This window comes from Anguilla rostrata, chromosome 16, assembly GCF_018555375.3.
Source record: "Anguilla rostrata isolate EN2019 chromosome 16, ASM1855537v3, whole genome shotgun sequence".
Lineage (NCBI taxonomy): Eukaryota > Metazoa > Chordata > Actinopteri > Anguilliformes > Anguillidae > Anguilla > Anguilla rostrata.
In genome coordinates, this window is record NC_057948.1 from 34,433,608 (window position 1) to 34,456,658 (window position 23,051).

The 23,051-nt window shown below is 48.1% G+C and overlaps 2 protein-coding genes across 3 annotated transcripts in view; one reads left to right on the forward strand and one right to left on the reverse strand.

Annotated features, from left to right (window-relative positions):
* Positions 1–18,803, forward strand: part of lsp1a (lymphocyte specific protein 1 a) — a 46,155-nt gene extending 27,352 nt beyond the window's left edge. For both annotated transcript variants that reach the window (XM_064313414.1, XM_064313415.1), the window contains 6 exons: positions 831–912; positions 2,858–2,986; positions 4,445–4,543; positions 5,605–5,697; positions 6,297–6,405; positions 17,052–18,803. In XM_064313414.1, coding sequence (XP_064169484.1) covers positions 831–912; positions 2,858–2,986; positions 4,445–4,543; positions 5,605–5,697; positions 6,297–6,405; positions 17,052–17,077 — 538 coding nt within the window. In that variant the 3' untranslated portion in view covers positions 17,078–18,803. The remainder of the gene's footprint in view (positions 1–830; positions 913–2,857; positions 2,987–4,444; positions 4,544–5,604; positions 5,698–6,296; positions 6,406–17,051) is intronic.
* prr33 (proline rich 33) lies at positions 10,732–22,735 on the reverse strand. The gene is made up of 3 exons (XM_064313413.1): positions 22,344–22,735; positions 21,859–21,912; positions 10,732–16,115 (listed from the first exon to the last, which is right to left on the reverse strand). The coding sequence occupies exon 3, from the start codon at positions 16,104–16,106 to the stop codon at positions 12,825–12,827; it is 3,282 nt and encodes a 1,093-aa protein (XP_064169483.1). The 5' UTR covers positions 16,107–16,115; positions 21,859–21,912; positions 22,344–22,735; the 3' UTR covers positions 10,732–12,824.
* Between the last annotated feature and the right edge of the window lie 316 nt (positions 22,736–23,051).

Below are 23,051 nucleotides of genomic sequence, written 5' to 3' on the forward strand. Positions count from 1 at the left end.
CAACATTTCAGAGCGACTCCGCGGCAAACCTGGATAAGGAGCCGTTAAAATAACAGCTTTGATTCGGATCAGTTAAGGAGCCGAAATGGCTTCCTGTTTCCTAAGTTTATCAGCGTGGTGCTGGGGGTAAATGGATAGAGGGGGGTGCTAGGGGTGAATGGATCAGGGGGGGGGGGTGGTGGCGGGGTACACAGTTATGCGATGACATCACCAGCCAGGACAGGGCATCTGTTCGCGAGAATGTGGAAGGGAAACAAAGGCTTGATGTCGCTCTTTTTCGCCGGCCCGGGGCGTGACGGGACACGACCGCCGTTTGTGCGTTTCGCGTGCCTCAGGGGGGGCACGACATCCGCCGCCGATGCGTCAGCCTTTTCATCCGCACGTCCGTCATTGTCTTCGGCAGAGAGGCGTGAATTAGCCGAAAGATCTGCGGGCGGGACGGGGGGGTTGGGGGGACGGGGGGGGTCGGGTTCATCGTGTAGCTGTGTCATTACTCACTCACCCGTGGCCTGGCTTCCGGTAGGTTCCGGGGAGGACAGCGTAACAGTCCCTGTGAATGAAAGAACAGGCTGAGCTGCCCGTTTTTGCGGCGTACAGTCAGGAGGGGCGTGGCCGGAGCAGGGCATCGCTGCCTTCAGTGTGTCATGTGACTTCTCTCAATCCAGCGTGCGCCTCTCGCTCCCTAATCCTGAAGAGAAAGTAGAAGCGTTCTTAAATAAACGTGAGCGTAATTAGTGATAAAAGCGTTTGAAAGTGAAAGTATTTTAATGTGTTCTTGCCGTGGGGTGCCCTAACCCCGCCCATCTTTGTTTTTCTCTTTAAAAAAACAGCAACAGCGTTAAGAAGACGCAGCCTCCCCTGCTCAACACCAGCCTCGACAACAAACTGGAGCAGTACAGTCACGCCATCGAGGTAACCCACCCCCCCTTCCTGTGACAGTCACTTTTCATTTAGAAGCCAGAGCTTCCCACCAATCAGGGAGTATGATGCCAATAAAAAATAGAACAACATGATTGGTGGACACCGTCTGGGTATACTGCCTAGCTACCACAGGGCATGAGTACCCCCCGATCTGGCCCTCAAATCCAAATCGGGCCCTGATTAGATTTTCTCCCAGGTAAACAACTGCAATTTAGCGCTGCTGATTGGCTAGACGCAGGTAAAGGGCAGATGGAAAACCTGCAGTTCTCAGCCCGCGAAAAAGCCATGATTTGAGTACCACGGCCGTAGTTGATCCTGGAAGTATAGCCAGAAAATACCCACCAATCGTAATCGGGGTTTTTCTGTTCCTTATTCTCGATGTCCTCTCTGATTGGTGGAGAGCTCTCCCGCCTAGCTTCTACGCGAAAAGCGACGACATGTCGCTCGCGTCCCTGTTTTACGATTCCTGGCCTCCGGCCGTTCGTTGCTACGGTGACGACGCTGTGCCTCGATGGCGTAGTACCCGCCACTCTGGCGATCGCGAGGCCTGATTGGTCGACTGCGTGTGTGCGGTGAGCGCAGGCTCGGGCTCGTGAGTCACGCAGGGCCGCGTCGGGCAGGTGTGCCGATCGCGCGTTCGACTCGCGGACAGGTGTGACGGTACACGCCGTTGCCCGGATTTCCGCAAGTCAGCTGACGGGGGTAGAGTGATTTACGAAGGCCCTCGGGTCAGGTGTACGCACATCGCGTCTCCGTCTGTAACCGCTGCTCACTGCCCTCCGGCAAGCGGGGACGGTCTGAAAGGGGTGGGGGGGAGTACGGGGGGGGTGGGGGGCGGGAGGGGCGGTAACGATGACGGCGGCCGCAGGGTTTGTCTGTCACACGTCTGTCTGTGTGGGTGAAACAGATGTAGTTCTGGGAAATGACGTTGCCTGTAAAACCCCCCAAGTTCCCCCTGACACATACTTACGCTGACACATGCTGCCTGCTGCTTCTCTCTCACCCCCCCCCCCCCCCCCACTAACCCGCTAACCGCCCACCTCCCCAAATACACCGTCAGTAACACTACAGTCCCAGCTCTGCGCGGACGGCGGCTGCTCATACCCGCTACATCACCGCGTCCCGTCGTCGCTGTGAGGTCGGGCTGGGCTGGGACGTCCCGTTCCCACGCTGCGCTGTGACCCCCGTGACCCTCGGGGATCCCCGAAACACAGAAAAATATCCGCGCGCATAAGTCTGTAATTATATAATTACCCCGGCGCGTTTAAGCGCACCGTGAAGCCTTCCTCAGTCACAGTGCAGCTGGAGGCTCGTCAGGGCACATACGCAATTAGCGAATTAGGCGGGTGGAGTTCTGAGGGCGTGTATCCTTTTTTTCCTTTTGTGCAGTGATTTCTTTTAAGACCCTGTGCTGAAGTACAAGCATCTTTAGCTTAAAATGTTTTTAAAAAAAAGAAACATGTATTTTTGGGTTTAAAGGACCCAAGTTTAACAAATATATAATACAACATGACGTGTTGCTGGGTTGGTTGCTTCTTACTAGCTGGGAGAAACGCTGGTTGTTTCCATATGATGTAATGACTCTAATTTTTCGCTGAAAACAGCAGGCTGCTATAGTCAGCCATCTTCCTTTAAATCCAGCTGAAGAAGAGGTTTTTTGGAATGTTGGAATGTCAAAATTCTAAGTCGGTGTTCTAGAACCCCCATTGCTTTTAGTTACCAGTAGTGATTGTTACATCAGCATTAGAACATTCAGCTAAGAATATTCTAATCTCATGTTTGTGACCTCACACCTTAAAGGGTTAAATCTCACAGCCTGACATACCATGCTTGTCGTGGCAGTTTTAGACCCTTGTCGTGTTATACGTTGCTTTCCTGTACAGCTGCGGGTATGTCTTTTAATGATCTAATTAATTAATTTGCTTGTTAATTTCAGGAAGCCAAGCTGTCCAAGCAGGGTGTGGTGGACATCCCCTGCCCCCCAGAGCCTGTGGCCTCCAAGAAGAGCCTGTTTGAGGCCGGAGAGGCCTGGAACCAGAACTCTCCCAAGACCACACCGTCAAAGGCAAGATGGCACCACTGGCACCCTCTACAGTTCATTTCCCCCACACTGTGCCCTGAGCTCTTACACTGTCTCCTGCGCCCCCACACTGTGTCCTGAGCCCCTACACTGTGTCCTGAGCTGCCTCCTGCCTGACCCGGCCTTCCCTAAGAGACCCAGCAGCTCTCAGCTGTGCAGGGTTGTCTGAGGTGAGCGGGCAGGCAGGAGGGCTCCATGCAGGGGTCAGGCAAGACGATCAGTCAGCCAGACGTCTGCTGACGGAGCGATCTCGTGTTTCCTTTTACCCGCTCCTGCAAAAACACTTTTCCCCCTGTTAGCGAGGCTACAGTTAGCGGGGTCCCTGTTAGCGGGGCTACAGTTAGAGGGGTCCCTCTTAGCAGGGCTACAGTTAGCGGGGTCCCTGTTAGTGGGGCTACAGTTAGCGGTGTCCCTGTTAGCGGGGTTGCTGTTAGCGGGGTCCTTGTTAGCAGGGTCTTTGTTAGCGGTGTCCCTGTTAGTGGGGCTGCTGCTAGCGGGGCTACAGTTAGTGGTGTCCCTGTTAGCGGGGTTGCTGTTAGCGGGGTTGCTGTTAGCGGGGTTGCTGCTAGCAAGGCTGCTGTTAGCGGGGTCCCTGTTAACAGGGTAGCTGTTAGCAGGGTAGCTGTTAGCGGGGTTGCAGTTGCATGGCACGTGGGGCGCCACACTGGTAAACCACCTCACCGCTAAGACTCCTGGGATAGCTGCCATTTCACAACAGGTGGTCTATGTCCTAAGGGAGAGGAACACACGCATACACACGCGTACACACACACGCACAAGTACATGATTTGTCGTGCAGGGTAGGGCTCTGGTGTGTGCGTGTGTGTGTCTGAGTGTCTGAGTGTGTGAGTGTGTGAGTGTGTGTGTGTGTGTGTGTGTGTGTGGGGCCCGGGCCTCACTCTCTACAGCTTTGCAGAGCTATACTTACCTGTCCTGCAGGCAGCATAACATTGTCCACTTAACCCAGTGGCTGTTCGGTCTTGTTCAACTCAAGGGGAAAACAAAGAGGAAAAAATGCTTTCAAATTCCCGGAGTGGGAATGTGCTGGGGAAAGAGGGAGAAAGAGAATGAGTAAACAATTCTGAGAGAGGGATGGAAAGAGTGAAGGTGTTGAATTGAATGAATGAACAAACAAATGAATGAATGAACAATGTTTATTGAGCTGGCCCTCCTTAAAACACAAATCCTGGGCAAAGTGCATTAGTGCGTGGGTAAACAACGCAAAAATAGTGTAGAGAACCACTCAGGTATGTTTATGAGGCACATTGGAAGGAGAGAGGAGAGGAATGGAGTGCCTAAGTGAGGGAAGTAAGTGAAAGAGGGATGGAGAGATGGAGGGAGAGAGTGAATGAGTGAGAGGGAGGTTGGAGAGAGGAGTAAACACGTGATGAATTTGGGAGCCTCTCTGTCCTTCACGGTCTAACCTGGTCATCTCTGTCTTAGGATGCTGAAGGCCTGAAGGTGGGCGTGGCCGACCTGATCACCCAGTGGGTGAAGGGCAACCCCGACGGCAGCAGCAGGAACTCCCCCTCCAAGCCAGCGGTAGGCGCTGCAGGCTGCTGGGTCAGACATTACGGGCTCAGGGACGGTCGCTCCCGGTGCTGCCGGTGATAAAGACCACAGAATACGCCTGCATGCATGCTGTGGCATTGTGCCTCCTGAAGCCTCTGGGTTTAATGATGTACAGTCTAATTTATAGCCCTGCTGTGGTCTCTCTCTCTCTCCCTCTCTCTTTCTCCCTGTCTCCCTCTCTCGCTTTCTCCCTCTCCCTCTCTCTCTCTCTCTCTCTCTCTCTCCCTCTCCTTCCCTCTCTCTCTATCCCTCTCCCTCTCTCTCCCTCTGTCTCTCTCTCTCTCTTTCTCCCTCTCCAACTTCTCTCTCTCCCCCCCTCTCTGCTCTCCCCAGTTTCTTTTTTTCCGCAGCCTTCACGTCTGCTGCTCTCTTTACTCCTCTCTTCTCCGAGGTAACAGTGTTCTTTCTTTCCCCCCCTGTCTTTATTCCTCTGTTTTTGAATGAAAGCCCATTCCCCCTCCTCTCTTAACTGCCACCTCAGCATTTATCACCGGACCTGGAATCCAGGGATATGGGTCACCATAGTAACGGGGCCATAGCGATGTCGGCCTTAGCATGCACGCATGCGAGCACGTATGAGTAGTTCTGTGCATGCAAACCTATGTGTAGTTTGTGTGTGTGTGTATGTGTGCGTGTGTGTGTGTGGACAGAGATAGGAAGAAGGTGAGAGAGTGTAAGAAAAAGAAAAAGAAAGTAAGAGGGAGAGAAAGGGAGCAGAGAGGAAGACAATGCCACATGGGGAACTCCTCTCTGTACCCAGAGTTCCCTGGGGGGGACAGTCAGGCCTGCTGTGAGGGGGCAGTGGGGAGAGGGGGGTTATGTGCAGTTATCTGCTTGATGGCCTGACTATAAGCCATACAGACAGTATGTGTGAAAAGCAGGCAAGAGCCAGTCAGACAGAGCGTTGACAAACGGTGCCCCCTTGTGGTGACTGTGGAGCACAGCTCAGCCCCTTTGGGGTCACACTGCTGTTCAGACCACGCGCGGGTTTCGCTGATCAGCTGATCCCCTTGTACGTGCCTCTGTCCCAGGACATCAAGGCCGGTGATGTGCTTCACAAGAAGAACATCTGGGAGTCCATCAGAGACAGCTCATCTGCCGAGAGGTCCACTGCCGGGGGGAAGGTAATCACTGCCGGACAGGAAGCGGCTGGGCTGGAGCTGAGGAAGCCATTTTAGATCACATCTCACATGAAGCTGGGCTGATGCTGTCGCATGGTGCATTGCATGAGATAGATCACTGACTTGAGCACAACAAAAATCAGGCTGGATGGAGGGACTGCTGGTGCAGAAATAGATGAGACTCTCTGTAAAAGTGCTGTTTCACTAGTCAACCCCACGTTCACATTCATCAGTACAAAAGTAGAACTACTCAGTCACTCACTGCTGTAGGAGCGAGTGCCTTTCCTCACAGTTATGGAGTTTACTGCAATCTGGACGATATTTGGACTTCAAAAAAATGACATTACAATACATAGTGCAAAATCTGAAAGTGATAATTAGTATGTTTGCCTATATTTTGTGTTGCAAGACCTTTATGATACATTTTATTTAGATATATTTTCAGCGTATTCCATTTTATTCATGTTTCCATCAAATTTAGATGAACTGACATTGAAGGCCTCACAGACAGCAGATTAACAGGATCTCCCTGCATTTATAAAGGCTTTTACTCAGAATTGTTCTCCATATTAAACCTTTGAAATGTTGTGAATCCTCCTCAGGGTACCCCGTCCGGCAAAAGGTACAAATTTGTGGTGACGGGCCACGGCAAGTACGAGAAGGTTCCGTTGGAGGACGGCGAATACGAGGCGTACGCGAACGAGAAACCAGGTGAGAGGCCCTGGAACCCCCACACACACACATTCCGTCTACCTGTTCTTCAGATTTCCTGATTGTTTTCGTAATTCTATGTCCTGTTTGTTTGGTGTCAGCTACTATTGCGGCTGTACAGTCCCACGCCTGTATACGTCGTTATGCTGCGGTTGGTTTGTACGCTGGCTGTAAATGTACCCAGCATAATGTTCACATTCTGAGGTTTTCAGTTGGCTTTGATCCAGGGAACCCCCCCCCCCCCCAAGGCTCAAAGGCATTCTGGGGACCCCCCATCATAACTCTGAAATGGGTTATGGTTTAAAAAAAGATCACAGACCAGGGGGGATGGGGGCAGGTGGGGTGAGGGTGTGGGTGGGGTTTTAGCGTGCCATCACAGACCCCCCTGTTTAAAGCCCAGGCTCTAATTGGATAATACCTCTGCAGACAGGTCCCCTAATCCCATTGTGGGACTGCACCCCTGCCCGACCCCGTCCCTGTGTTTTGTTGTTGGCGGTCGCTCAGATGACGGGGGGGTGGGGGGGGTGAAAATTGCCCTCATCGCCTCGCTGGTGCGAACATGCCCGCTGTCAATCCCCCCCCGCCCCACCTCATGCCCCTCTTAAAAGAGTGTTGACATCCGCATTGTTTTAGCTGGGGACGAGCACAGAACAGATCCCACAGCAGTGTGTGAGGGGCTAACAACCCCAACCCCAACCACAACTCTGAACTTCTACCTCTCTCTCTCTTTATCATCACTCTTTCATCCATCTCTCCTTTCTATCAGTCATTCATTCTCCCTCCCTCCCTCCCTCTCTCTCACAAACATCGTTCGCGGTGTTTAATCACGGCATAAGCTGACTGATATTTCAGGCTCTGTAAAGAAAAGGCTACTGAAGATAAACTCCAGCATGTGACCGTTTCTTGTATCCCCTATGTGATAATGAACTGAGCGCTTGGTAGGATAAACGCATTCAAACAATCACTTGCTTTACTGTGGCACCACTGATTAAATTTGATTCACACTGCCTGCTAAAATTATATTCTGGAGTTTAGTTCTGGTTGGCAGATTGTTTTATGGGAATAAACCAATACGGTAATAAGGAGAGCGGGGTGTGCGAGCAGTAGGACTTGTTCAGTGAGTCGGTTTCACAGAATGTTCCCTGGACACCTAAAATCATTCATTTTCACTTGTGTGTGCCCAAAACACCAAAGCAAGAAAGGTGGCACCTGATTTGAGCTTGTCTCACATATTGACTTGTTCATTTTACGTACATACTTTTTAAAAATATATATTTTTACATTTTTTATTTGTTAATACAGCCAGGGTGCCAGATTAATTTAACTTAATTTCATTTTTACAATTTATTCTTGTTTTTACATCTGTTATCTTGCATTTTCCTGAACAGAATGGTTATATGTTCCATAAACCGCCTAGGTTACTTTCTTTAAAAAAATTAACTGATTAATTATGTTTATTTACAAAATTTTTGCCGTTTTGCACTATTTGGAAACGGACGGTCTATTCTGAGCGGCATGAATTCACTCCGAGGGAATCGCTGCTGCCGGCGATAAAAATAGCGTAGGCAGCCTGGCCCGTTTTGGGGGTTCGAGAAACCCCTCGATCTCCCCCCTGCACCCAATGAGGCGAGGGACGGGGACGGGGTGGGGGACTGGGAGTAACCCAACACCCTGAAAAAAATTGGGGGGTGGGGGGGAGTGGGGGGGGGGTGTAGGTCAGCGGGGTGAAGGTGTTTATGCTCAGTCTATTCCTTCTCTCAGCTGTTTCACACATGACCCCGAATTCAGGGAGGTCTTGGAGAGAGCTCGCCATTTTTTTTAGACTCTGATGCTTTTAATGATTTGGGTATCTTTTTAATGCGTTGGTTATCTTTAATTAAAGTGGTGTAATCTTAGCACGTTTACCAGAAATGGTAAGGGCCAGGGCAGCTGATGGACAGCCTGGAGGCTGGCAGCAGGAGCGCAGACTGCCCCTGTACAGTAACTTCAGTGTCTCTCAGCGTGTGTGTGCGGCTCTACCGCTAGTCTTTTAGTTCCCAAACTAGGATCAAAAATGTTTCTGTGAAAATACCCACGATGCCCTGCGCTGCCCTCTGTGTTCCAGCTTGCTGGCAGGGCTACCTTGTGGCACCCAGGGGTTATAAAATAAGGAGAGCACATTGGTGATGTCACCATTCGCATAAGAACCTGGAGAGGAGCTCGACCAATCACAGAGTACGTTGGTAAGAACAAAAAGGACAATGGCTGTGGTGATTGGTGAATGCCTTCTGTCTGTTCGGGCTGGATACCATAAGGGACCCTGGAAGTGCAGCCAGAAAGTACTCACCAATCACTGCTGGTGTTGTGAAATTTGTTAAGAGCGGCCTCTGTGATTGGTGGAGCCGGTGTGCAAGGTGATGACATGACTGTGAGAGCGTACTCTGTGATTGGTGGAGGCTGTGTGAAAGGTGATGACATCACTGTGCTATGCTGATTTTATTATCCGGGGTTCAGCTTTGGCTCTCTATCCCGCCAAAGCAGGTGTGATGTTGGGGTGGTGCGTCCCTCTCTCTTGCATGGGGGGGGAGGGGAGGGGGGGTCTAGAACTCAAACGGGGCGGCGCTCTATAAAGGGGCTTAAGAAAAGCCTGTGGGGCCTGGGGAGGGGAGGTGAGAGAACCCGGGGCGTAATTATCCGAAAGTGACGATAAGCCCCTTGGGTCGAGCGCAGGAGGGTCTGGATACCCCTTACAGAAAGGAGATTAACTGCCCCTCCCCCCCCATCCCACACCCCCCACCCCTCCTACTCTCAAAAAAACCCCTCTTCTCCCTTGTCGGCCGTTAGCTGAAAAGGTTTTGCCGTGCTGAAATGCACACCAGGCCCAGGCCCAGGCCCAGGCCGCCATACAGCGGCCCAGCGTCGGCCCACCGTCGGCTCACCGTCGGCTCACCATCGGCCCTCTGTCGGCTCGCCGTCGGCACAGCTGTCGGTCCACCAGCATTCAGATCGTCCCTACGGCGGACCGACGATTTGCGATTCTCGAAATTAGCGGTCTGACAGCTGGGGAGGGGGGAGGGGGAGGGGCGGGGGGTCCCACGCTGGTCTGGTCGGGGCTCGTTTTTCGGGGACCCAAAGATTCGTTCACACACGGGGCGAAGAAAGAGCGAAACTCAAGAATGACATGGCAGCAGAGACTTTACTTAGAGAAATGTACAAAGACCACAAGCAGTCATACACTGGTTTTAAATGGCTGTCGGTACATTTCTATACAATCCTATTTACATTTAGCAAACATCTGAATACTACACTGTTTGGATTTCCATACGGCTTGAGGCCAGAATATTTTAATCATTTTGCCTTTTTTGGGGACACTGGGCGTGGCGTGGGGGGGGGGGGGTATTTTTGGGATGTTGGTCCTGAGTAAAACTCACGGGGCATGTTCTCCTTGGGGAAGAATGTGTGTGGACAGCCAGCCTGCCACAGTCACCGCGCTCTAATCCCTGTTTCTGCTCCATCTGATTACCTGCCTCGTGTGGTAAAGCCCCTGCCCATTGTCAAACAGGAATACTTGGGCTCATCCCCAATCAGCCTCGTTTGTTTTTCATACATGAAGACTGTTACGGCACATCAGAATGCGTTCGTCCCCCCCAAGCCCCCCCCCCCCCCCCCCCCCCCCGCTGGTTTATGTGGGGATGGCGGTTCGGGTTTAAGAAGCAGCCAAGCTCCTCCCAAAAAGCTCTCCTGCGTCCAACATATTTCCGTTACAGCGCTGTCCCAGGACCTGTCTCTTCCACGGGCAAACGTCCTGAATGGCCTGCACCGTTTCCTCTTCATTCTGCTTCCCCAGGTAAAAAAAACAGGTGACCCCTCCTCTCGAGGGAGGGGGTGCAGTCTGGAGTAACAGCAGTCAGTCTGCCCCGTCGAAAGAGCAGCCTATTCCTTTTCCAAAAAGGTCCATGACCGTGCGGGTCGTGAGCTTCTTCCATGAGTGGACTGTGCGGAAATCCCCAGGGTGCCATTTGTCCGTTCTTCCACCGCTGTAGTCCTGAGATCCCATTTAAGTCTCGCTTTCCGTCTGTCCGTCTGTCCCCTGCACATACAATTAGCTTCTTTCTTTGTTTTGTTTCAAAACAATACTTTTACTGTCTCTCGCTCTCCTTCTCTCACCCTCTGTACCTCCATCGTCATCTGAATTCCCATGATTCCTGTGCTTATTCCTGTACCGTAGCCCCACTGTGACCACGCCCCCTATTGACCACACCCCTCTGAAACCACACCCCCTCAGCCACGCCCCTCACACCTGCACCCCCATCCCTCAATGCCATTTCAAGCCTGTAAAAAGTATACAATTGTTTTTAATATTCTTGTGTTCAAAATGATTAAAAGCTCTACCAGACTATCCGAGGGTATTAATGAATGCTTGCAGAATTTTACATACCCATTTCTTACTTTACCAAAAGTATCAAGAAGATGTCTTAGCTTTGTGGGTTGTTGATAATGAATTGACCTGTAAACATGCGGAAAGACTGAACACAAATGCTTTGACAGAGACATAAATAGGCATTACAAAACATACACTGCATAAGAAAATATGAAAATAAAACATTTTTGCTACATTTCCATTATTTCTACATTCATGGCTAAAGTTATGATACCACAAATTATGGGTAACATGCCATGTGTGCCGTAACACACCTAAATGCTATAAAATCTATACAATAAAGATATAAAATATCTAAATAATAAAATGTTCTGCATTACATTATATTAGATAGACACTGCTACAAGACATGTATTTACTCAAACTATAACTATTTACCTTCTATTCAAATGTCTTTTTTTCCCAACCAAATCGTACTTTTCAGGTAATTTACTGAAAACGTAATTATTGTTCAGGATTGTTTTTATTTGCTTAGTTTTACTTATGGCTTTTTTATTATGAATTAATTACTTTTAATGAGTCTATTGTAGGGTTTTTCCTGGCATGAACAGGGTTTGGTGCGCGCCAAAGATTTCTCTATGCAGGAAAAAACCCTGGTCTATTGCTATATTATAGTGTACTGTGAAGTTATACAACTACACTAACGGCAAATTAATAAGCATGAAAGCTAATTACTGGGCCTTTTCTAAATCTTAGTGCTAAATCTAAATGTTGCAAACCTGGTTTGTGTAATACTTAGCCACACCCCTAATTATCTGATGTGGTGAATTAATCTGAGAATTTCCTGCTTTAACCAAAAGGCAGTCTTCCAGGCTTTGGCTTCCAACAAATAATGGGGTTAATCTGGAAAGATCATTCCCGGGTGTTGTGGCCAAAGCAGGAAATCACTAATTTCTTCTCTCCCACCTTTGGGTGAATTTTCCCATATGTTACACCCACATACAGTGAGATCTCAAACACTAAGTCATCAGGCCACTTTGTGATGGGTTGTTGAAGTGGTCGAATCTGCTCGTTTCCAATTCATCCTTAATTTTGTCTTTTGAATTAAGTAGGAGTGTTAAGTTTTTTTTTTTTCTCTCTCAACAGACACAGTTTGGCAAGTTAATGCTGATTTCAATCTGCATTTTCATTTTAAGTGAGTTAAAGCTTAGGGGAAAAGACATGATTGGTTCCAGACTAGGGTCACATGATAATGACTTGGTAAACATCATAGCCAGCCCTTCAGTACTTTGGCCCAAAATGGACTCTCCATCTCGGATTCAAATGCCCGCTTCAGTGCTGAAGCTTAAATTGTTGGTTTATTAAGATCGGTGGGCGATAAAATAAAAATACTCTTGCCTGAACGACTAAATGCTAAATTCTTAGGTTTGAAATTTTGCTCTGATATTAACCATTCCTTAAAAACCCTTAACATTCTGCTTTACTGAATCTCTTACTGTATTTATACAAAAAAATATTTTAACATGACTGCTGTCTTTTTTAAGGGATGTATGTATTGATACTTACTTACACTTGTGGTTATTATCATTTCATATCATTACAGCCTTAGCAACAGTATCCATTGTTCTGGGGGTTTTTTCTACCAAAAGATAAAGATATATATATATATAGTGTAATTTGAGGGCAAATTTTCAAAAAAATTATAATCAACATAATCTTTTGCTGTACTGTAAAGCATGGAATGCAAAGAGTTTACTTATTCTGACCTAATCCGGCAAGCATGAAATCGTGAAATCATGAAATTGTGTCCTCACTATGAGCGTGATGGCGGACATGGTGACACCAGTTAGTCGTAGCGTATCAGTGTCTACATTTAACCATCCTATTTCTGCTGGTGCGATGGACTAAATCAGCTTCGTGTGTAGCAGGCTTAAAGGGCATCATAGATCATTTTTTTACATATTCTTTTATGTCAGAGATTGACACCCCCCCCCCCCCCCTTGTGTAAGTGTGAAGTCAATTTCCCTCATAAAAGAGCACCCTTTCTCCAGCTTCCAGATCAGGCGGTTTTGGAAGTGTTGAACCCTCTGGCGGTTCGGTTGAAGTCTTTCGGCTCCTCGTCCGGCTGCTTGCGGCTCAGCAGGCCCCTCTCGAACACCGCGGCGATCTTGGTGAGGGGCCCGGAGGCGGCCTCCTTCAGCTTCCGGGCGTCGAACCGCGGGCTGTACAGGAGGACGGGCAGCCGGTGGACGAACGACGGGAGCTCCTTCGGCGGCTGCTCGGCCAGCTCCTTCCTCTCCGAGGCGCTCTTGCCGGCGTTGATCTGCTGCATTATGTTCTCCTTGGTGGCGAACATCTGGAAGAGGACGGCGTCCCACATCTTCATCGCTCTCGGGGGGTTCTTGGGCGTGTCCCGATCCCCGCCCGATGATGACCGCTCGCCGGCGTTCCCCGCCTCGGGGGCCTCGCCGCCCCCGCCCTCTTTCTTCGACTCGCTCTCCGGCTCCGGGAACGTCGGCTCCTCCGGCTCCACCACCATGTGCTTCTTCAGCCTCGCCCAGCCGCTGATTTTCGACTTCAGGCCCTTCGCCATTTGGAGCATCTTCGACTGGGGTGCCGCTTTAACCAGTGCCTTCTCCCCTTCGTTCTTCTTTTTTCCCGAAGTAGAGGCTCCGGCCTCTGCGGGAATCTTCTCCTGAGCGGCCTTTCCCGCCGCCCCCGCCGTGCCAGTCTTTGGGGGCTTGCCATCTGCTTTCTGACTGGTTGTCAGCTGAGCCGGCGGCTGTGATGCACTCACCGCGGTTGGAAAGTTAGCGGTAGCGGAGGCCGCCTGAGGGGTCACGGGCGGTGAAACTTCACGTGCGGGGGGAGCCGTGGGTTTGGGCGTTTCCCGCGCGGTTTGGCTCGGAGCACTTGGCTCGGTCTGCCTTTGATTTGCTGGAATTTTACTGGCGCTTAAATCCTCCACAGGAGTCTTGGCCCCAGAAGATGACGATGTCGGTGTTTCCTTTCCTCTCTGCGTCTGTGTGGAAGGTCTTCCCCTGAATGCCCCGAGTAAAGATGTTAGCATGTTAGCGGACTGTACATCCAAAGCCGGTTTCGGAGACTCTTTTGTCTCTGTTTTGGGTACTGTGGACTCAATTGTCGGTCCAGGCTCATTATCCTGTACTTTTGGACCTGGAACATCAGTAGAACCTGTTGAAACAACAGGGGTCTGAAGTACAGTGTGCAGATTGGTGGAAGTAATAGATTTTGACACCTGAATGGGAGCAGCGGTAGGTCTCTCTGGTTGTTTTGAGGGTGTTTCAGGTGCTGGGGCTTCAGATAAAAGAGGGGTACTGGCTCCTATCACCTCTGGTGCTTCAGGCACATCATGTGGCAGTGTCTTGGGTGCAGAAGTGCTATAAGCGGGCGAATTGCTTCTTATTCCACCGTAGGCAACATATTCAGCCGGAGTCAATCCATAATATGTTGATTTTGGTTTCGACCTTTGAGCCTCGGATGAAGGTGTCCTGGGTTTCTGCTGCCCAAAAGGGGTGAGTGTAGGTGGTGCACCAGTCACAGTCCTTGCCTTTTGATGCCCAAATACAGGTGCTGTTGGATTGGGGGCCTTGTATGTTGATGTCTTGGGTGTTTGATATCCGACTGGAGCAGTTGCCGCTTCAACCAGATCATAAGGTCCATCGCTTACAGGAGGCCTGGGCATCTGGTCTGTGCGTGCGTGAGTGACCGTTGTTGACACATCATTACACATCTTTTCAACCATTATGCCATTCAGCAAAGTAGAAACTGGTGGCGAAAAATCGTTCGGTTTTTTGGTTCCAAGATCGTTCATCGCTGGGACTGTAGAGTGTTCACGAGGGGCGGGCTTTAGGCTGCCAGCATCAGATGGAGGCTCTTTGGTTACCAGGGAAACAGCAGCAGAGACTGCCATGTGCTTCATAGTGTCAGTGTAGGCAGTGGGGACACCGCTGACCTGGGGCGAGTTCACGATGGGAGACGGTGAGAATAACTGCGGTTTGGGTCTTGATATGTCAAAAATGGGTGATTTTGGAGCAGGAGGCTGGTAGGAGGGTGTCTTTGATCTCCCTGACTGGGTTTTCGCCACCAAACCGTCGTATGTTGGCGTTTTACTCTCAGGTCTTCCGTCCACTATTCCATAATCAGGGGTTTTCATTCCTGAAGTGTCTGGTGGCGTCTTCGATGCCTCATAAAACATTGCCTTAGATGTGTATATCTTTATTTGGGGAACCTCAAACTTGGGTTTCTTGGGTTTGAGGGTTTGGATGTTAATCAGCAGAGGGCCAGGATGTTCAGATACAGTCCGGGCCTGGAGTCCAGTAGACAGGGACACTTGGACCCCATTTACTGCCGATGCAGTGGTTTGAGGTGCACCATTGAGAAGGCTGGTTACCCCTTCCTGGGTGGGGACAGGAGGGTTTGTGTTCACAACTGGGCCCAAGGGTGGCACAAAAGCTTGAGTGTGAACTTGAACTTTAACAGGGGCAACACTTTGGCCTGGAGGTGTGATTGGCTGAGATACTGCAGTAGCAGGTAAACCATTAGAAATGATTGGTTGAAATGCTGGAGCTACAGTTGGGCCGGGAGGTGTGATTGGGTGAGATGCTGGAGCTAGAGTTGAGCCGGAAGGTGTGATTGGTTGAGATGCTGGAGCTACAGTTGGGCCGGGAGGTGTGATTGGTTGAGATGCTGGAGCTACAGTTGGGCCGGGAGGTCTGATTGGTTGACATGCTGGAGCTGCAGTTGGGCCAGGCGGTGTGATTGGTTGAGATGCTGGAGCTGCAGTTGGGCCGGGAGTTGTGATTGGTTGAGACGTTGGAGCTGGTGCTGGAGTAGAGGTTGGAGCCTCAAATGCCGGTGGTGGTGGTGGTGGTGGTGGTGGAGGTGTAGGCGTGTAGAACGTACCCTTCTGCTGCTGAAAGCCTGGTGGGGGAGCAGCGTTAGGCTGCGGGGGAAACTGTGCGCTCTTGCCCTGGGCCACGCCGCGCAGGTGGGGGTAAGGGGACGGCGTGTGCTGGTAGAAGGACTTCACGGTGAATCTGGTGTACTGGGTGCTGCTGTGGGCCGGGGAGTCCGGCGTCTTTGGCGGGGTGGAGACGTCGCTGTGCTCCTGGTCGGGGCTGGCCTCGTTCACGGGGGACAGGGTGGAGCGGTACGGGGGGGCGGGCTGCGGGGTGGGGGCCGCGGGCCTCTTCTTGGCGCTCTTCTTGAGAAGCTTCTGGAGGCGAGCGTTGTCTTTGCCCGGCTTGGGCAGCAGGGCCGGGGGGAACTGGGCGTCGAGCAGGCCGGACTGGGGCGCAGCGCTCAGAGCCATCAGCATTTCGGCGTCCTGAAATAAAAATGGCAAAAACCGCAAAATAACGAGGCCACGGAAATCTTAAGACAACGGTAAATGTCCGACAGATTACTGACTATTTTACAAAGAAACCTACATTTTAACACTAATGCTTAGAACAGGATTCTTCATTTTGTACATTTTGGGTTAGTGACATGCTTCTTTGTAACTTACAGGGATCGGTTTTAAAAATCGACTGGCGTCGTATTTCAGATCGGTATTTGACCCAGGTCCGGTTGGTTCTGTTAATCTTCCTCGCAGCTGCTGTCATTGAAGGTGACTTGTACGATGTTTAGTCATTTAGTCACACAGCTTGACATTTAGTAGACATAGCCTTACCCAGAAGGGTTGCCAAGGGACTAAGCCCCGATACAGTCTGGTTACAAGCTTGGATGTCCGATCACTGTCCAACAACGCGGTGCCCCGTTAAGAGAGGTTCGATCAGCAGGCGATCAGTCATAAAATATGCAATATATCCTCACAGATACTTCATCATTGAGCATGAGAGAACCTGAAAAACAGCCAGATGTATTCTTTACCAAGACTTGGACAAGGTCCAGGTTCTTACGGTCGGAGGCTCATAGCTCCGGAATTCTCAAGCAAAGACTGAGAATAGGTCTCTATGCTTAGCGGCCCATCTCATGCCTTTGAAACTCTATAGCTCCTCCCCAAGTCTTCGCTGCTTGGCTCTCTTAACTTTTCTACACTAGTGCTGACGGAAAATCCGAAGAACGGCCCAGGAGAACTCAGGAGAACATCTGCAGAACTACTTGTTTTTGCATTCTCTGCGCTGTACGAAACCAGGCGATTTTTTTTTTTTAAATGTCGTTTTTATTGCGGTTCTACTCATTCTCCTGGGCGTTTGTGATATTCTGTGGTGGTCGACGTGCAGCCAGCTCTAATATTTCTCATCTTGGCTTTGTGTTTCAGGTGGACTGAGCCTTCAAGACTCGTGAAACATTGACGATTCGTCAAACTACAACTCCTTTTCTTTATTTATGATGTCATTGATTCAGTCTGTTTTTTTTTACTGATGCTGTTTATGTATAGTGCAGCCATGTTGCATTCTGTCAGGCTAAAAGGTGATACTCAGCAGTGTCAACAAGTACACTATATTCCAAAAATATATAATTAATCTTGTGTCACAGATGTATTCAACATTTCCCAACTTTAATCATACTGCTAGCGGCTGTTTTGTTTTATGTCTTTAGTCTTTGCTGGCTACATGCTAAGTAAACTTGTTTAAAAAAAAATATATTTTATACAACTTTAGTATATCATTCATTTCTGTTTTTTATTTTTATTTTTTACATGTGAATCTATGTTAACTGGATAGACCTAGATGTATATATGACTAATGAGTGTTTCACCTACAGTGCAACTTAATTTTTTCTTGGGTGTTACTCCTTTGAAAAAGTATAAGCAAAATGAATTCATTTACAGCACATAATGGGTTTATGTGGGGTAGTTCATTTTCTGTGAGTACTTTGTTCATGCAAATGCCAATGTACATCTTGTACTGTTGGTGGTCATATGCAAGTATTTCTATTTTTTGTATGTCATGTTAGTATTTCAAATGTTACTTGTTAATTACTTTTGTTGGTTCCATAAGTGTATTACTGAATCTGCAAATATGTTGTATGAAATTAAGCCCTTTAGTATAAAAAAAAACAAATGCACAAATGCAGTCCCAAACTGTGCATTTTTTTGTGGTTATATGCGAGGGATCTGATTACAGATATTAGTAAAGTTGATACACTGCGCATTGTAAGAAAGCAAATATCTGACTGTGGACACTGATTCACATGTTCTTATATGAATGAAGTGGGTAGAAATCACAGGTTTCAGCATGATGCTGGCTCGTATGTTACAATCAGACAAATTTCAGGGCGAAGTAAGTGCCTTAACAGAGGAAGTGTTTTTTTTAGGCTAATTGGAGACTCTAAATTGCCCATAGGTGTGTGAGTGAATGGTGTGTGTGTGTGCCCTGCGATGGATTGGTGACCTGTCCAGGGTGTATTCCTGCCTCTCGCCCAGTGCATGCTGGGATAGGCTCCAGCACACCCCCCGCGACCTTGACCAGGAATAAGCGGGTATAGATGATGGATTGTTACGTGTAGCGGGAGAAATTGACTTGTAAATGAGCTGTGAACTAGGAACTAGATAACCTGTGAGTCATTTTCACTGTGAGAAAATTGGGACAACACAGCTCATCCCGAACTTTTTAGCATTTTTAGCACTCAACTGTTTTTCTTGCTCAGAACTTCACTCAAGACTTTAATTATATAAAACTATAAAAAATTATTGTTTTAATTTTGTTTTTTTATTGCTGTATTAGTTTTCTAGAGAACATGGACACCGTATGATATTTATATATGATAATTTCGGCTGTATTACAATGTGTAAAAATATTTTCTGTGTTACAAGAATACTCATTTGTTTACCCTGAGTACAGGTATGTTAGGGTTAATTAATGTTGGTCAAAATCGTTTCAAATATGAACAGATCTTGATATTGGCTTTAGTATGATCTATACTGCACTCAAATGCAAAAAAATATGTATGTTATCAACCTTAATCAACATAATCCAGCACTCTCAATGTGATTCTGACTTTTTGAGAAAAAACTGTGCCTTCCCTGTTTTGTGTTCTTTAAAAAAATAAACATTTTTGTATGATTCCATTTTAGTCATGTATATGCAATGTGTAATTAATATTTGTATCATAGAATTAGTAGTATTGGTAGAACATGCAGTTGTACTCCACTGTCTGTTTACAATATGTGACAGCCATTTGCTATAAGCCAGACCTGAGTCCAGTATGCATATGAAATATTTTTGACGCCTGTTAAATTTGAAAACACTCATGCAGATCTGAGTTTTTTTGTTGTTGTTGTTTTAAAAAAATCATGTTTGCCATAAATCACGATCATATGATTTTTCAGTATTTTGATGAAAATGTATGGATGTATTTTACTGGTGTCTCAAGTATTTTCTAAAATTATTTGACGCAGTTCTGTTATATATATATATATATATATATATATATATATATATATATATATATATGTATAAAATGAATTGCCAGCTTATTGATGACTTAATGGCTTAATGACTTGTCTGTAGCCTGTTTCTGCCTGACCTGCCTCTGCAGGAGCCTGCTTTGAGCAGCTGAATGGAAAATGGGGGCTGCAGTGAAGTTTAACCCTCCCTGAAATGAAGGTCTTGGGGGACGCTGGAAATTTCCTTGGCCTAATTTTAGGGGGTGGGGGTGGGGGGGGAGAGGCTATCGTATGACTCTGGTCACCTGCTGCTCTCCATGGAGAACCGTCCTATACCCGTCCCGTCAGGTTCACCCCCCCCCCCCCCCTCATAAATCAACGTCCAATCAGCCAGGCCTGGCCTACATAACAGCATAACAACCAGGTCTGCTTAATTATCTCTGAGTGTACAACAAGACCAGGGGGGATATTTCATGAAGCGGGATTACTGAGTTAGCTGGGATAGCTGTGCTGGGCAAAACCCGGAACAGCACTTTTTACTTCCATGTCCATGTTCCAGATCCGGGAGGGTTCAGGGTTTTAACTCAGTGCAGTTAATCAATCGGTCAATCAATCCTTGTTTTTGCACAGTGTCATTTACAAAACAGGTCGTCACGGTGATTGACGGTCAGCCTTTTGACCACGGCAGGGGGGTTGGCCACAGTTGAAGAACAACACGACTCAAGTAAGGTACAGTGTGGCCCTGGATTCTGTTGCACGGATGTTGAACAGGAGACTTAAAAGGAAACTTTTTTGAGTCTTAATCTACAGGCCAAAACAGTTTCTACCTGTCACATGATTTGGGGAATGTCATTCACAAGATTGGGAGCCCTGACGCTTAATGCCATCGGTTTTAAGCTGTGAAATGTTCAGCACAGCGAGAGAGCCTGTTTTCTATGATCACAGGATCCTATTTTTCTGACCCAATCAACCAATTTGCAAATGTTTCAGACCGCTTTTAACTATTAGACTTTCATAAAACTGGAAAATGTCCTGAGGGTAATGGGGAAAAAAAAAACTAGAAAGCCCAATGAAGCAAGGAAAGGAAATTCTAGTTGATGGAAAAGATGGAAAGGAAGGTAAACCCAATGGAAGCACACTGAGGAACATACCCCTCAGGCCACAGAAGAAGTCCAGAGCCTCTTGGGTAACTGGAGAGCTGGTCTTCGGTGGCCGACAGGTCTTTGATAAGCTTCCCAAACAACTTAAAGGCTCAAGCAGGGGTGTGTAACCCTGGTCTTGGAGAGCCACATGGTCTGCTGGTTTCTCATTGGACCTGGAGAGCCACATGGTCTACTGGTTCCTCACTGCTATGGTAACGAGTTTAAAACTCTTTTCCGACGTGAGATTTGAGCCCACGCCTCACTCACTCGCCCAACGGCTCCAAAGATGAACGTGCTACCAGCCAGCTATAGGCGATATTGCCCATAGCTAAGGGCAATGTCGTTACTTTGAACCTGAGGGTTGTGTAGCCAGGGAGTGTTGTCACGGTAACCTAGCTACAAGGCCTTAGCATCACTGTACCTTACTGTGATTGCTAGCTAACTGGCCAAGCTGCAACCGTTACGCTATACTACACTACTCAATGCACACAATTGATTAATTAAAGCAGTTTATTATACAAGTAACACATCTGACTTGGTTTCTTGGGTCTGAATTAATTATGGATGTTAAGGGGAAAAATCAGCTTGTTCTGCAGAACCTGAGTTTGGCCTGTGAGCACTCTCGCATTGATATAGTACCTTTCACTTTCTCAAAACAGCTTAGAGCACAACAATAAAATGAGCGACAAGCAGCAGCCATTTTGGTAATTCTTTGTGACTAGTTGACTGCATAAATTAGACAGCACAGCTCGAGTCTTGTCAATCTGTGATGAAGTGCAGCAGTGTATTATGGGATGTTTGACCTGTCAGTCACACCATTGAGCAGCACTGTGGGCCTCTGGTCCATCCACGTGACATCACTAATAAAGGATCCGGCAGTCTCAGAAAAACTTGAGCTACAATTTCAGCCAAACGGATTTACAGATTTATAAAATGTTGCTAAAGATGGAAGACCATTCCATACTACAACAACTTCAGTCAAGGCTAGTGTGAACCAATTACATCTGTGGACAGCTGCAAACTGCTTCACATGTAAACATGAGAACCCACCTTGCCCCGCCTTGCCCCACCCTGCCCCATGATGCCCCATCCTGCCCTACCCTGTCCCATCCTGCCCCACCCACCCAATCCTGCCCCAACCCCACACACACTCCAAACCATCAGCTCCAGTCATGAAGGACCACATGCGTCTTTGCCCGGTTTTGAAACTCTAACTGAACACGGCTGGCTTGGTTATATCTGTGTGGAGATATCTCCTGCCTGCTCACTTCCTCATCCGCTCGACCGCGGGTCGCCGTTGACAACACGGTACCATGACAACAGACATCACACCCGAACCCTGACGTGCGAGAAAAGGTCATCCTTTTAAGGTGCTGCTGGAAAATTTGGGTCACCTCCCAGATCCAATTTGGAAAGAGGAATGGGTATTAATAGAAAATAACGATTAAAAAAAATTATTTACTGTACAATGGCATCTGAGCTTCTTCTTCTTTAACCAGGTAAATATGCAGAGAGCTGGCAGCTAACAGGCAGGCAGTGTACGTTTACGAAAATCTTAATCTTAAATAAACCAGAAGAGGGGTTGCCTGACTTACCAGGAAGTGGTAATTACTGTGCAGAGATGGTAAGCTTTCTTCAGACACAGCAGCCTTTGAATTAAAGAAAAACGACGTGCAAATGCAAATTCAAGAAATCGGACACACAAAATAACGTAATGTCTTTTTTCTTGCAATGCACAGAATAATAATGACACATATTTCAGTTCAGCTCTGTAATCTGGAAGCAACCTTATTGCAATGCAGCTGCAGCGAAGACATTGAAGTCGCATGATGTTATACTCTTATTATACTGTCACTCACTCACTCACTCAACTGTTTTACTGTCATGCTTCATATTCCATTCAAATCGTTCACACATTTAGGCAATGCTCAGACTTTAAGCCACGTGGAGGGATTAAGCCCCTTTGCAGAGTCCTGCGCTGCCAAGGAATTCCTGCAAGCGTGCGGAAAGCCGAAGCAACCTGAAACTTGTGCACTGGTTTTTTAAATATTTATTTATATTTAATTTTATTTTAATTTACCTGTGCAAGCGCTGGTTTTTTGGGGGCCAGTGACTGCTGCCTGTAACTCCCTGGCTGGGTGGTCAGACAGGAACGTTCATCCTGAGCCCAGCCGCAGCCTCTTCTGCGAATGGAAGGGGACCGACGTCGGTGCTGCTCCCAAAATAAAACCGAAGCCCGTTACTGGGTTACATATTCCACTGCGGCGGGGCGCTGGGGACCGTCAGACGTGGGCGTGGGTGTGCGGGAAACCCCCGGGCACTGGACACCCTGCTGCAGCCCCTGCTCACCTACTGCTCTCTCGAGAACAGCGCCCCCTGCAGGCGGGTATGAGCCATCACAGCTCATCACCCTGTCGTCCTGTTAGCTGAGGGAGGGCTCACCTGTGACCAATCCTAACGCCCGTCCTCTGGACCCTGTCCCCATTGGTCAGAAAGGAGGGTGTTCAGAGTTGGGCGTGTCTTCGGGGCCGAGGAGATGCTCTCGATTGTGTCATTTCATGAATGGAAGATGGCTGGCTGCTGGCCAGGGTTTTTGGCTCAGGGTCATTGCAGTCAACTGCATTCAAATTAACTTCAACTGATGATTTGGAAAAAAATGGTGATAATTTTCCTATATGATGATTTTTTCAGTTCTGCAACTCACATTGGATATTAACATAGGGCCTATGCAGGTGAAAGACAGAGACATATTATTTGTGCCTGTTGGAGTAACTAATTAAGGGCAAAT

Coding starts and splice junctions, on each gene's coding strand:
- prr33 (XM_064313413.1), bottom strand. CDS start 16,106: ATGCTGATGGCTCTGAGCGCTGCGCCCCAGTCCGGCCTGCTCGACGCC.